The following is a 16,583-nucleotide window of genomic DNA, read 5'->3' on the forward strand; positions in this document are numbered from 1 at the left end:
TGAGTAAAGAATGCACACATTTTTATGTTCCTCTATATTAAAATTTGAAGACAACTTTTTTACAAAGTAATTTAATAAAATAAAAATTATCTGGTCAAATCCTCTATATTATTTTATTTTTAGAAGATTGAAAATTTCACTGAATCTTTGAACCATTGTATCTTGGTTAATAATAGGTCAATAGAGACACTTCATTAGTTTGCTTCAAAGGAAGTGTAATCCTTTTTAACTTTGTACACATTATTGTTCTCTCAAAACGCATAGCTACAACGTTATAAGAGAAAGATTAACACAATGTGCAATATTTTATTTTGGGGTTTTTAACTCCAAAAAAATTGTATACATACCAAAACTTTAAATATACTGCAAAGACCACAGATTACCAACAATCAATATATATTACACAAATCATCAACTTAGGAATTTAGTTTACCCAACACTCTAGTTTTATGACTTACCACCTGCTCCATAGCTCAGTACACTGAGACAAATTAAATCAAATTTCGACCCATGTCTCAGTAAACACTAAGAAACTACAAAACGAAACTAATACTCCAAAATGGCCTCTTGGATTTTTGTTTATATTGGTCTCATATATAATTTGAGACAGCTAATTTAAATCAATCCTAATTTGTTATAAGAACAGTATCAGATATTTGTTCAAAAACTTAAAAATATAGTAAGTTTCTTTATCATGATCATGACTCACTTAAGAACTATATTATTATAGTAGCTAAAAATATTACTTACTCGAGTTGTGACTCGAAATGTAATGTAAGTTTCTAAGGAATCTAGATGTTTCTGAGGATTGTCAACTCGAACTTGAAGATCTTTTCCATTCAAACCAGAGTCAAATCCATCTAAATCATTTGAAAGTGAAAAACTTTCAAGCGATAATGACTGAACCTAGAAAAAACATAATTTAAAACAAAACTATTTTACCAACAAATTTTTAATCTTAAATCACAGGTAATTACAACTTGCGTAGCATATTAACTTCATTAATGTTATACAGAAAAATCCAAATCAAGTAGTTTGTCAGCATATTACAAATAATATTCTTACCAATTCAAATTTAATTTAATAGCGAAAAATAGTTATGAAGTAAAAAGTTGTGTAGGAACAGATTAATTATTATCATCAAATGTCATGCAGTGCTCACTTACTCCAACCACTGTACTTAAGCATTATACCGACCAAACTTTCTTTTATTTCATATGAGGCAGAATGGTGAAAAATATATATGTTTTTAGACAGGAAAATTAAAGAAACATATATGGAGAAGTAATAAATGTTCAATGAGACAACAAACAAATTATGGCCACTTGATTCTCAGAAAGCAACAATGTCAGCTAGCAATATTGGTTATGTGTATCAAACAATAAACGAAGCAACAGAAAGAATCCAAAAATCCAAATGGTGGCTTCTAGCATTTTATTTCCCAGAACACAGTGTTGAACCCACTGTTTGGATTCATTTTAGGGAAATTTGAGAAAACACTATTTACTTACATGTCCAATTTTAACTCAAGAAATATTATATATTGAGTACTGAGAAAATAAGTACCTACGGTTGCTCCGCCATGAATTGAGACTGTGTCTAATACATAAAGTAATGTACTAAAAGTGTGCACCTGATGAGAACAGAAATGTTACACTGAATATGAAGTTTTGAGAGGGTAGACTTAAAAGTAATGCTCACAAGCTTGTAAAACGCGATCGAAATGAGCTATAAAGGCGCACCTGATGGTATTCGTAAGTACCATTCCTCCTCCTCTACACACATGTGCAGTTTGAAAAATTGTGTCAATCCATTGTATTGTTTTCAATGTAACCAGACAGACAGATTCAAATGCTATGTCAATTAGATGTAAATAAAGTGCTGTTATTGAATTTTTAACTGCTGAAAAAGTGAATCCTACTGAAATCTATCGTCGTTTAAAGAGTGTTTCCAGTGACGATACTTGTGATAGATCCACTGTCAATTGATGGGTGATGAACTTTTGTGGTTGTGAGCCTGGAAAAGCCATCATTGTTGATGCAACACGCAGTGGACATCCAATCACTGCCACAGACAACAAGCATCACAAACTCGATGATTGTGTCAAAGTAACCAGCGAATCACCCAACAGCGTATTGCAAACCATGTTGGAATATCTAAGGAATGTGTTGGTTTCATTATTCAACAATTAGGACACAGGAACATCTGTGCACGATCGTTGCTACGCCGTTTAATAGACGAGAATAAACAGCATTGAATGGAATGCTATCAGCAACTTTTGCAGCACTAACATGACAAAGGAGACGACTTTCTTTTGAATACCGTGACGGGGACGAGTCATGGGTGCTTTATTATGGTCCAGAAGAGAAAAACAAAGCATTGAATATCCATCCGCAAAAAAATCCTCTTACTGTGTTTTGGGATGCTCATCGAGTTTATGTAATTGATTATCTGGAATAAGGCACGACAGTAAATTCGTCTCAAAACATAGACTCTAAAACACCTCCAATGTCGAGTTTATCGTTTTAGAGGCAGCCTCGAGTCAATAATAAAGCAACACGACAACGTTCGTCTGCACACTTCGCGCCCAACTAAAGAAGCAATGAGAAAGCTGAAGTTTGAGCCAATTCCACATCCTCCCTATTCCCTCGATCTAGCGCCCTGTGATTTTTATTTTTTCACTCTACTCAAGAGATATCTCAAGGTTACTCATTATACTTCAGACAATGTAGTGTAAGCAGGTATCGCGTCCTGGATTCGAGAAAGATCTGAAGAATTTTTCAGTTACGAAATAAAAAAACTTGTTACACGTTGGGAGAAATTTGTTAACCTTCATGGTGACTATGGAAAATTAAACGAATGATTGTGAAGCATAAGAATTGTACTTTAGTTTACTTTCTACTCGATCTCACTATTTCTTTTCATTTGCGTTCTACAAGCATGTGTGCACTACTTCTCAGCCTACCCTTGTAGTTTACAAGACCCACTTAGCATTTTTGTTTTTTATGCTGTTTAACTGATTAGGACAGCAATATTAATCAAATAAAAGTGAAGAAAGGTCTAAAACAATTCCCTTAATGGAGGAGAAGTCCTTCTTGTGTAGGGTGGAAAAGCCTCAGACAGGGCGGATGGTTCTCAAGTAGTGTGATAGGCTCTCAGATAGGTGAGACAGTTAGGTAGTTAGGTTAAGCAAGTTTCTGTTAGCTTTATGATCAAAATAATGTTTATTTACTGTTACACTTATAGGCTATTTTTTCAAAACTTTTGGGTTACAGTACACATATTTTAGGTCCAAGTTAGGGCATTCCCTACATTGCATTGAGGGACTGACTCCGTTGTGCAGAAATTTTTGTTATTAGGTCTTCCCTTACTTTTTTTCTTTAATATTGCTATCCTTAATACATTTTTAAGTACTTTTTATTTGAAAAATCAAACAATCATGTGAAGTGGGACTTGTAAATAGTTATGGACAATGAGAACATCTCCAACTAGATTACACTGGATGTCTGTTGAGTAAACCAGACAGACTTCTTTCATAGTCCGGGTGTATCTTATATCAGGCCACACCTCATTATATATCAGTGGCCCTCGCTGTTTTGCCATCCAGTTCATGTGGCCCACACTATTGCGCAGTTGTAAAATTGAATCCTTATCTAGTTGTAACTGAAAGTACTGCAATATCTTGGTCAAATAAGTAACTAAATTAATATTTCTCATGTTATTAACTCCACTTATAAGGTTATCTATATATATTAATGTAATGAAAGTAAATAAAACCCTTTTAAAAACCAAAACACGTGTATGTAATAAAAAGATTTTTAAAACGGTTTTAGTTACTTTCATTACATTAATAATATTTCTCAATTTGCAACACATACCAGAATAAAGCAGCATTGTTCAGAATTGTTTTTATCCAACTATCAATGACACCATAGCTGCTACAGTGTATCCTATCTTATTAGTGCATTTGGTGGAGAGAAATCTCGGTATTTATTTACAATACCGTGACCATGGAAAATGAACTTTTTTTTCATGGGTGGGGCATTTATAGCCTAGTATTATTATCACAGGTGCATATAAACTGGGGAGAAAGAATATTATTGTATTATATTGATGCCTTTCGGGCATTATTGCGTTAAGGAGCAGGGGAATCACGTGATCTGGGATTCGACTTATGCAAGCTCGAGTTAATTTTTTTTTCTAAAAGAGCAAGCAGTGCGCAGCAGGCAGGCATCGTTGACAGGATTAACGTACTAGTCACTATCATTTCAGTAACTTATCACTTACCTTAATGTTCATTGTAGTACTTTCCACACCGAAAACTGAAGTCCCCAAATTCGTTTACAACGAGTTCGTTGCCACATTTCCTATTACCACAACGCCTAGTCCGGTTATAAGCCCCGTGGTTTACATAAAATTGCAAAACTCCATACTCGTCTTTACGAATTGCTTCCACGTAAGATAACGAACATCCAACACAAAAGTGTGCCATTACCACTACTGAACTAGGAGGTTAAGAATAGACACGGAGGAACAAAATAGTTCAAAATGGCGTCCCTTCTTTATTTGAGAGAGCCGCGGAGTTATACGAAACTGTCCAATAAGGATGTTAAGAATAGACACGGAGGAACAAAATAGTTCAAAATGGCGTCCCTTCTTTAATTTAGAGAGCCGCGAAGTAATACCAAACATTCAAATATGGATAGTGTTGCCAGAGGTACTGTCAAAAACCGAGTTTTCAGAGAATTCCAAAAAATCGTAACTTCTTTGATTTTCGTTGCCGACGAATTTTTTCTTCATTATTGTTTTCAGGAAAAAAAATGAACATACCTTTCCATGGTCACAGTATTGTAAATTGATACCGAAATCTCAAAATAAAGAAATGGCATTATGTTTTGTTGATACTAGAGATCTACTTGAGACTGATTGTATTTTTACTCTGTAAATAAAAATTGTTTAAACGGATCAACCTATAACTTAAATTACATATTATTTATTAACTCATTTAAAAGTAAAATAAAGTAACCAATTGATAAAGTTTTAACATTGAAGCTTTGTACATTATTTGAGAATTTCATTTAATGTGTCATCTAAAGAGCCAAAGGTAAAATACTACCAATCCAAGTCAAAGTGAAGTACATAGTTACGTAAGTGCCAAGTGGTGACTCAGAGCGCAGTCGGCCACTATACGTGGCCCAGCAAGCTGAGGGAACAACCACCTGAGACTCCATCTGAGCTGAGCGAGAGATAAGTTTTAGTCATCTTAGTGGGTGGCTTTCCGATCGTAAAGAGTAATAGAAAAATCAAAACAACAAAACGAAATATATCTTAAAGTTTGTTAAAGCAATTACCGATCACTTTTATTTGATGTCATTTTAAAATAAAATATTATGTTTATAATCAGAAATTGTATTTACAGTTGGAAGAAATTATGTTAATTGTTCAAGTTTATTAATCAGTATTGGTTGGTTATTCTGATGGTTTTAATTAGGCAATATTACTTTTTAATGTTTATAGAAAAATTTAAAAACAGGGACTCCTAATCGTACTCTACCCAAACGATAAACAATTTTCACTATAAAGGTAAAATTGTGGCCAAAATGATGAAAAACAGGTGAGAATAATAAATGACAAAAAATGCAGTTAGCAGACCTATTATTCCCAATCAAATTCCTTTTCCTTATTCGGTCCTCTTATACCTCGGAAAATCTCTCCTTAATGTGCTATCCTTTCAAACCCAGAAACTCTGATCTCACCAGTTTCCTTGATAGATGGACTAATTTAGATATGGGCCTACTTAAATCTCAAACATGTTGATTTTTGTGATGAATACCCTTGTGTTGTGTTAAGAGTCTAAAAATATCTTTCTGGAAACTACAGTACATACTAATTCAAAAAGTTGTTTTAGTTCACTTTAGCTAACGTGACTTAAGTAAATATTATCTGTTTACAATACAGGGGCCATCCCTTTGTTACGTAAAGCTAAAATCGGCCTTTTCAGGCCTCCTCCCGACACTTGTAATGGACTCGCTATAACAGTAACACTCCCTCAATAAATACGTAAAGCAGCCACCAACACCCACCTAATTTGTATTATTTTAAAATTATAATATAAAAAAGACAATTTTAAACTCTAAAATAAAACCTGATTTATTAATATAAACTGCCATTCCTCAACTGTAGAACATAGTTTTAACTGTTTGCTGTTTCTATCTACTCAGTATGTGCATTTTTGTAATTGAAAATAAACTGTTGAAACAGTTTTCCCTGTCTACTTTCTTAAACTAAAATGTAAATGCACCCATAATGTAGCAAGACAATCACTAGATAGGTAGAAGACACAAGACTCAGTGTACTGTTAAGGCAATAATATAAGGACCAAAAAATCAAGATTTGTGAATGTGCAGGTTTTTTGCCACTTAACACACTTATCAACCGCAAACTAAATAATAGAGCAAAAATTAAGCGAGGTACATTAGACAAAAACTTATTTATTTCTGCGTCTAGGCGTATGAGGTAAATTATTTACAACATAGTTTTCTGTCTGTAAGAATGAAAAAAAAAGGTACCGGTTTTGGTGCTTTACTAATAAACTGTAATTTTTTAGAGGTAAATTATTAATTGCTAAACTTGCAATTGGAGGCCCAGAGCTCAAATAAAAAAAGCTGATGGGAAATGGTGAAATATATTAAAACAACATTTAATTTTTAATAACTCGCTCTTGCAGTTAAAAGCTCTTACAAACATAAAAACTTAAATTAAATGTTTGAAAACAATTTGATTTATCTCTAGACACAAAAATAAAAAAACCTACATTTTAATGTAACTCCTGTAATTTTTGCTAGTTAATTTGTAGTTGAAAGTTCGGTTGTTTTTATCAAATAGTTTGATGTTTTTATCCGAAGGAATAATTCGATATTACAAATTATTTAAATTAGCATATGATTTCAATTTATCTAAGAAGAAAACTTAGAAGAAACTAATATTTTGAGAATTAGAAAATGGCAATGAATATGAAGAATATATGCGAGATATTTCTCACAAGTGACAAGATTTGTTTAAGTAGCTTCAACATGTGGGGTTGACTCCTGGCAACACATGGGGAGAATTCTTTCCTCCATTTCACAAAAGCAGTTACACATTGATATCAATCAGGGCAAGTTAAAATTATTGTAAGGTTTCTTTGATATTTAAGTCTAGGCCATAATTGGTTTTGTTGTTTTGTAATGTTAGTGTTAAACTTATGTTTTTAAAACTGTAAAGTACGAGATTCTTCTTGTTATGGTAATTTATTATAACTCTTATTGTGTACGATCTTTACATATCCGAGTTAGATATATATAATTGTTAGATAATAACAATCGGATAACGAGCGTAGGCCGCTTATTAAAGTCTCCCCGTCTGTGGAATACCAATACTTTACTTACTAATTGCTACAAGCCAAATATTTTTGCTAAAATGTCTCAAGAGCTTGTAGCAATTTTGCTAAGAAAATTTTCGGTAATTGTCACATTAACGGCCGGAGCGGCAAAATACGAGTTTCGCGTTATTTACTTATTGGAATCGTCCTACAGAACAAAACAATACAAGGTTTGACGCAAATGAGAAATAACGAAGTTCTAGAACATAAAAAATGGAACAACTGTTGAAGCGCGGAGCAAAATTTCCATGTTGTACATCCACATCGAGCATCACATGACCTTTTGTGACCATGATTCAACCTCGTGATGACATCATCGGATGCGGCACCATCTTTGCAAACGCAATTAAAAAATAATACTGAAATGAGCAGAATTTTCATCCAAATGAACAATGTTTTTCTTAATTTCGAGCTACAAATTAATTGGTTGTTATCGAGATGAGACGAGTGCCTCCGGCCCGCACTGATGTCAACGAAAGAAAAGCATCCCTTGAGATAGTACCAGCGACCAAAGAAGAACAGTTCTTCTTTGGTCGCTGGATAGTACCTATCAGTAAAATATCAAATTCTAGAGGGGCTGATCAGAAATATAAATTGAATTGTAATGCAAAGGCAATTATGTACAGTGTAAAAAACGTAGTAATAAATCATGAAAACATCCATAATGTGAATATTTATTTTAAGTTTCTTGCAATGTAAGAGTCAGTTGCTTTAACACTTATAAAATGTTGCAAAGTACAATTATGCATATTTATACAAAAAGTGTCAATAAAAAATTTATTTATGAGATAAATAACACAAATTTTGTATGGTTGTTCCTTTCTAAATGTACAATATAATAAAATAGTTTCCAACAGTAAAATTAATTTTCCTTTTTCAGTTATTTGAAAAAAATGTTTTAAAATACAAATTTTTTATGTAATCTATTAAAACATTATTTTTTAATTTTAAATTATTTAAAACTACATCTATATATTTGTTTGTTGATAGTATATATCTATACGAGTAATTTGGTGCAACTTTTAGGTCATTCTCTAATTTTTATGAAAAATTATAAATTTTAATCTAAGAGACTGCAAAATCGCCAATTTTAACCTGGCACTTTTGACTAGTAACAAGGGGATATGAGATGTGAAAAAATTTTGCAACATCTCATATTTGGTCCTGGCCCTGAAAGGGTTAAGACACACCAGTTCACTACGTCACGCACTCACTCGATCCAACATACAGTTACATGATATCTCTGACTTCTGCCCCAGAGCGTTCAGAAAACAGATATGCTATCAGTCCCAGCCGCAGATATTTACAGATACCCAGACATAGCACACTAACAAAACACTAAGAACTTAACCTATGTATATACCCTCTAAAATCATGTTATTTGTCATTTGCACCCCCTAAAACCATATATATTTTTTGTTCAGGAGGATGAGCAGAATACGTGGGTAGGGTACGGTAAGCGAACCCGGTTTTTTATATCAAAATTGGCAAACAATATTACTTATCATAACTATCGATATAATCAATCGATACTGATTAATTATTTTGAAATATTAACTTAAATAATCTAAATCAACAGCTGTAAACACTCTAAAATAATACACGTAGGATAATATTTCAATTTTACATAAGTAACTCTGATTATTAAAAATGACAGTCAATTTCAGAAAACTACACGACGTTGCTTTTTTTGTGGCTTTAACATGTTGGACTCGTACCGAAAAAACCCATTATGTGAAATTTGTGGGAAAGAAACAACTGTAACTGTGAGAGGAGTAAATATGGTCGTCTTCAGTTTTTCTAATTTTGGTTTTAATAATTTGTTTCATCACTGTAAATATTAAATTCATATTTTAATTTAAAACATATGATTGTTATTGAGGACTATAGACTGTACTTTTATATCGATTGATAGTCTAAGATTTGAGATGCGAATATTATGTATCGATGACTATATTCTTCTATATATTGTCCACTTATCGTACCCTACCCGAATACGTTGATAACGTCAAATTCGTGATTTGCCAGGTTACCTTTAACTTATAATTTCCAAATTTTCATCTCAGCTTAGACCCTGATTGAATCCTCCACCCTCCCACAAGACGATGCTGAGAACCTCCCCTCCTCAATGTTAAGTAATTTAGGGATGGCCCCACACTTCGTTTTACAGTTCAAATTCAAATTCAAAAATCCTTTATTCAATAAAATGTACATTATACAATGAATAGTGTCAACCTACAATAAGTATAATTACTAATAATTAATAATATTGAATAATAGTTAAATAATAACTAAAATTTGCATATAATAATTAAATTAATACGAGCAACAGCTGACATATAACTTAAACCAAACTAATATAATAATTAGCAAAAATTTAAAAACAAATAACAATTCAACATTTAGCAGGTCACCAAACAGAACAAATACACATACATATATATATATATATACATATATTCATTTTCCAAGACGTAGTTAGTTTCTAACATAAATTCTTATACAGAAAAAGGATCTTATCACAAACTTTTCTTAAGTTTATGGCACTACGTGTATACATAAACTACAAGTTAAATAATAGCTTATAAGTAAATAAATAGACAAAGTGTATACAGCCATTCTTTTCAAACATACACCTAAGGGTATAAAAATTAATTACTGAATTTCCTAATATAACCGTTAATAAAGCCTTTCAAAACATCTAATAAAAGTAGAACTGATAATATTTTGCATTAAAAAAAATTATTTTGTCATTTTCTTTAGCTTTGAAGTTGTAGCTTTCTTACTGGCTAGATGTAACCAAACATATGTTTTTTTTGGACAGCTGATACATTGTTAATAGTTTCCCTCCAAACAAATTGAGGTTATGTTCAAGAAGATTGAAGTTTTCTCTTCAACTGGGGAAATTTTCATTTTGATTTGGTAAGTTTTTGCTGGTTTTTTTAACTAATACAAAAATCAATTCTTGATGTCACGTCCGTAACAAAAAACTACTAAAAGTTTAAATACCAATTGTAATAGTTGGTTAATCAACATGAAATTTTATAAAAGTTAGGAGTGTACCTTTTTTAATTAATTGGTAGTCTTTATGTGAATGAATAAAAATATTTTCGACAAAAAATAAGTGTTACAGACGTGACATCTCGTACTGTTAAACACGATACTATCTTGTCTGATATGGAAAAGGCAGTGTTTAACAGCTTGTGTGTGCTTTTAAAACCTATAGGCCTACTTGAAGTTTGTTTTTGTACCTTGCAGTGATTTCAGTAGCCTAGGCTTACATGGTGCCTTGTGTTTCCAACCATAAAAAAATGTGTGCTAAACATTAAACTTCGTTTGAGTAAAATATGCCAATATAATTAAGGTTGTGGGTGAGTGGTGATATCAAACCCTTAGATAGCCTACAGTATTTGTAATTTTAATGGATTCTAAACAACAGTAAAGGTTAAACCTTCACTTGTCTTCATTGGGCATTCCTATTCGCCAGTTACTGAGTTACTGGACATACCCACACCGCAACTGGATGAAGTGGGCAGATGTGATCACCGCTTAGGCCTACTGATTACATAGAGGTTACATTTCTAGTTATGTTATAGTCTTAAACTTATAGTTTTGGAGTGGTTATTTAAAACTAATATAACCTGTTTTATTTTTTCCAGAAAATGTCGAGTAGAGATCGTGTTGCCAAATGCAGAGCGAAGAAGAAGGAAAATCCAACTAAGTGGCAAGAGCATCTTGAGAAAGATAAGTTGCGTAAGAGAGCCGTCAGAGCTAAGGAAAAAGAAGATTTACATGGTGATAATAAACTTTTACTCCTAAAAAGGGAAAAAGATAGGGAAAGACAGCGTCGTTGCAGGTTGAGAAAGAAAAATGTTAATGTTGAAGTCTCTGGGTCTGATCTTGGCTCTTACAAAAGTCCAAGAACCCTAGGAAAGGCTGTGAAGAAGGTAAAAGCTTTGTTGCCTAAGAGTCCGTCAAAAAAACGTGCAGTTTTTAAGCGTTTAATGTATGAAAACCTTGGTCCTGAGATAGTTAAAAATATTTTTAAAACAAGAAAATCTGGATCAAGACAACTATCAGAAGAGTGCAAACAGAGCGTGATTGAATTTTTTAACAATGATGAGATTAGCCGTCAGGCTCCAGGAAAAAGGGATGTCAAATCTGTAAAGGACCCTCTTACTGGGAAACGGGGCCTGATCCAAATTCGCCATATGGTTATGGGAATTAGAGAGGCTTATGAACAGTTTAAAAGTTCGCATCCAGACGAGAAGATTTCAAAATCTAAGTTTTATAGCTTGCGGCCTAAACACATCCTGCCCTTAAGTGAGATGCCCCATACAGTATGTGTTTGCATTAAACACGCCAACTTCTCGTTCTTGAATGAACCAATATCTAAATTTCATCCTGCATTCCCAAAAACTCATAATGAGCTTTAGGGTCAGTTTGTTGTGATACAGAATCAGTGACCTGTATGACAAATGAATGCGAGAACTGTATTCAAAAATTAGAGACTCTGCTGAGTTCTGATGTTGATATGAATAAAAGGCTCAAGTGGAAGGAGTGGAAAACAGTAAATAATAGACCTAAGTTTGTAGAAAATACTACAACGTTGAAGAGGATGGTTTTAACATTAAACAGTCAACTAGCTGCATTTAAGACGCACACATATATTAAAAGAGTACAGGCACAATACTTTGAGAAGTGTAAAAAATCTTTGACCAAGAACCCCAAAAGTGCTGTAATGCAAGTAGACTTTGCAGAAAATTATTCGATCATCCAACAGGATGAAATTCAAAGCGCTCACTGGGCTCATAACCAAACTACAATATTTACCTGTTGTATTTGGCACAATGACAAAGTATACAGTTTTGCTGTCATAAGTGATGACTTGAAACACAGCAAAAACTCAGTGTTTGCTTTTATGAAGGCAATTATAGTTAAATTTAAGGAAGTAGTTCCACAAGTAAATAAGTTGATTGTTTTTTCAGACAACTGTGCAGGCCAATTTAGGAGCCGGTATAATGTCGCAATTGTCTGCTACGCTGAGAAAGATTTTGGAGTTACGTTGGAGTGGAATTTTTTTGCTTCGGGGCACGGCAAAGGGGCAGTTGATGGAGTGGGAGGTTCTGTCAAGAGAACTGTCTGGAGGGAAGTTCAAGGGAGGCAATGTTTTGTGAGCATGCCTTATGATTTTTATGAGACAGCCAAAGTAAAGTGCAAAGAGACTGTCATTTTATTTGTCCCACAGGCTGAAGTAGATTCAGTTGCAACACTCCTCACTAAAAGATGGGACAACCTGATTGAGATACCTAAAATACAATCTATGCATCACTTTCAGGGGTATGACGATAACTACATGCTCATTGGTAAGACATCGGTTGATTTGATGTTAAAAGTTCCAATTGTAGAAGAATCTTTAAGTGATGAACCTTCAAGTGAAGAAGAAGACAACCCTTCTAGTTCAATGACTCTAACAAAAGATCATGACCGCTTCTATAGGTTTAAGGATGTGTATACTGACTCTGAGGACAGCTCTAAAGAAGAAGAAGAAAATACAACGAAACCTGCTCCATACACATTTGATGAATTGAAGCTGGATGTGTACCTTGTCGTCTCATTTACCACGGGTAAAAAGACTTTGAATTTTGTGGCAGTAACTCGAAGGAGAAGTACAGCCTGATCGTGAAATTGAAGTTATGTTTATGGAACCTTATGGAGGCAAATCTACGTTTAAGCCTAATGAAAATGACATAAGCTTTATATCTTGTGACCAGATCGTTGGCATTTTGCCTAAACCTGATATAATTACCAAGGGAGGTAGAATTCTTTACCAGTTTAAAAATGATGTTGCTCTGTAAAAGTTAGGACTTGGACTTTTGTCAAGCTCTGTCACTAAGACAATTTAGTCATTATTTTATTTATTATTATTATTTTATTGTTACTGACTAGTCAGTAATATTCTTCTTGTAATTTTTTTACATTATTCAGGTTTTAGATCAGGTAAAGTTTTTCCACCTGGTGGGTGAGTGCACGGTGATTTTTCTCTCGCCCATGGCGATTTTAGCCCTCACACACATATATTACATGATTATATTATTACATATAATATATGTTAAAGTGTGCATTGTGTCAAATAAATGGTTTTTAATGAGAAATTTTACTTTATTGTCACGTCCGTAACAAACCCCAGTCACGTCCGTAACAAACCCCAGTCACGTCCGTAACAAACCCCAGTCACGTCCGTAACAATGTTTACATTTTTTTTATTTTTTATTTCCAATGTTTTCTGATTAGACATTAATGTTTCCCAGTAGGAAATTTTCTTAAGACTATCACAGATAATTTTAAATTGCATATTTCTCAAATAATTAACAGACTTTTAAACAGTTGTCATACTATGTCAGAACCTAGGTGCTTTTCACGTCACGTCCGTAACACCAACTCTATTAGATATGGCATTTAAAACAAATAATGTTATGTATTTTATATTCAGGATGAAAATTGTATACACATTTGTCTATCTGCTTGGTATTAAATATTTATAGAAAAAAAAAACTTTAATTTTTATTCTAATGAGAAGGTGTGTAACTGTCACGTCCGCAACAAAAGAATGGCTGTATATACAAATTTTAATTATATTTTCTTTCCCAAAACTCCTCAATGGAATATGGTGCTATTTTAATCAAAAATTCTTTTAGTTCTTTTTTAAATTTAATCAAATTTTGTCCCAACAAAAACTTCCGGGGAAGGTGATAGAGCATTTTAGTGCCTACAAATTTTGTTTTTTTAGTACAAAATTTCAAATTATGAGGTTCTACTTGCCTGTTTGTACGAGTGATATAATTATGCCTATTTGTTTCTTGGACAAAATTTATATTTACTTTAGCATATGCTACAGTTTCCAGAATGTATAATCCAAAAACAGTTGGAATGCCTAATTCTATAAAAATATGTTTCACTGATTGGTCTCTTTTTAAGTTAAATATTATTCTAAGTGCCCTTTTTTTGTTGAAGCAGTATTCTATCAAGATTTCTTTTTGTTGTAGCGCCATACACACTAATCCCGTAGGCTAGGTGAGAATGGACCATAGCATAATAAATTTGTGTTTGAGTTTTCAAATTACTTATTTTAGACATTTGTCTTAGGGCAATCCAGATGACATTTTACTAACAACATAGTCGATATGTTTATCCCATGAAAGATTTTTATCTATCATTAGGCCAAAAATTTGGTATGATCAACTTGTTCTAATAAAGTGTTGTCCAAAAAAATATTTGGTTGATCATTTTCTCTATTTTGTTTAGTATTAAAAGATATAAAATTAGTTTTACTTGAATTTATGAGAAAATTTTTACTGTCAAAAAAGTCTTTAATGATTGAAAGGCAAATAAAAGATGATTCCTCAATATATTCCATGGTCTTCCCAGAGATTGTTACATTAGAGTCATCGGCATACAAGCAAATATTATTGCCCCTAGGGATCAGCCCAGGCAAACCTTTTATGTAGCAAAGGAACAACAGTGGACCTAAAATAGATCCTTGTGGTACTCCGTGTGGTATTTCTAACCTATGAGAATTAAACTTTCTCAAATATATGTATTTATCATTAACTTCTGACTCAAGATGTTCAATTTCCACATATTGTTTACGATTAGCTAAATAGGACTTAAACCATTTTAATTCTTTCCCAGAAATACCCAAAATAGTTAACGATTTTAACAACTCTTTGTGAGAAACGCTGTCAAAAGCTCTACCGAGATCTAAGAAAATACCTACTACCTTTTCTCCTCTATCAATTGATTCAATTATTGAACTAATAAAGTCTATTCCAGCTGTTATTGTAGATTTTCCTGATTGAAATCCATGTTGCTCCTTATCTAATAATCTATTCTTATCTAGATAGCTAACTAATGGCGTGTAAACGGTCTTTTCATAGATTTTTGAGAAAATTGGGAGCAATGAGACAGGGCGGTAACATGAGGTACTTTCTTACTCTTATTAAATATCCCTAGATGCAATATGTAGGCTAACAGTTGTAAATATTGAACAAAGGGGTGTCAAGTAAATTAATCCAATTACTTGTGTAGACTACATAACCCAAACAAACATCCATTGACTGCTAGCTTCAGGGTTATTTACTATTATAATTCAAAGTAGATCTAGACCTCTTGTTGAATCTTAGAGGCATTGATAACTTGACTGAAGATGATTGATGGTTAAATGTGTTAGGTTTTAAAATAAATAAATAAAATAGACTAGGCGTTGTGATAAACAAAGTAAAAACGGTGCTTACCATTGAACCATCAACTGAAGTACTTATGTTTGACACATCAGTTATAGAGTCTCTACTTTCATTTTTCAATGAAATAGGCGTACGATTCTCCGAAGATACTTCTAAAACTGCGGAATCTTCAATATTTTCCATGAGATCTGCTATAGAAAATGCTAAACAATACTAGATTTTCTTTCCTTTCATCGATTATAATCACGTTAAGAACTTAACAAAATGAGGTTAAGAGATTAGTAGCAAAGTAAAGTATACTCAATATCCATGTTACCTGGCTTTTGCGATATAACTTACTACCCTAAGTTGGAAATAAAATCGTAACAACGACTGACCACAGCGAGTGTCAAGAACTCACTTAACAAAACTGGCCCAATGCACAAGTAAAAAATTCCACTATTATGAATCCATAATAACGAACAATTATATTCTTACAATACCAAATTTTGAAAAATAATATACGAGTAATGCGAGATCTAAATATTGTGTTTTTATACACTTTAGACACCCAATTTTTGAACGAAAATTGATTCAGAATCTTCTACAGTGTGTATTAATATAGAAAGGGAACATATAGAGTGGGGTAACATAAAATAATGAAGTTGTTTTGGTGACATCAAGTGGACAGGTTGGCTCTCTGTTAGGCAGTTGGCTGTCAAATGGACCGATCACGGGGTCAATCCTCAGGTAGGCCCAACAGTCAGGAAGTGAGATAGGTTGAGTTAGATAGGAAGTAATTTTAGATCGTATAGTACGTGGTCCTAAACTCTGTATTTATAGAATATTGTTGACCATAACTGCTGGCAAATCCACTGAATTATAAATGCTTCAATAAAACTGATAACACAGAATTGCCAACAATACATATGTCAAAAGTA

General features: G+C 33.1%; 1 protein-coding gene across 1 annotated transcript in view; it reads right to left on the reverse strand.

Annotated features, from left to right (window-relative positions):
• Nucleotides 1-16,093, reverse strand: part of LOC124360860 (sorting nexin-30-like) — a 40,761-nt gene extending 24,668 nt beyond the window's left edge. The window contains exons 1-2 of the mRNA XM_046814825.1: nucleotides 15,715-16,093; nucleotides 751-906 (exon numbers count right to left, since the gene is read on the reverse strand). Coding sequence (XP_046670781.1) covers nucleotides 751-906; nucleotides 15,715-15,846 — 288 coding nt within the window. The 5' untranslated portion in view covers nucleotides 15,847-16,093. The remainder of the gene's footprint in view (nucleotides 1-750; nucleotides 907-15,714) is intronic.
• Nucleotides 16,094-16,583: the final 490 nt, after the last annotated feature.

The sequence above is a fragment of the Homalodisca vitripennis genome, chromosome 1 (genome assembly GCF_021130785.1).
Source record: "Homalodisca vitripennis isolate AUS2020 chromosome 1, UT_GWSS_2.1, whole genome shotgun sequence".
Taxonomy (NCBI): Eukaryota; Metazoa; Arthropoda; class Insecta; order Hemiptera; family Cicadellidae; genus Homalodisca; species Homalodisca vitripennis.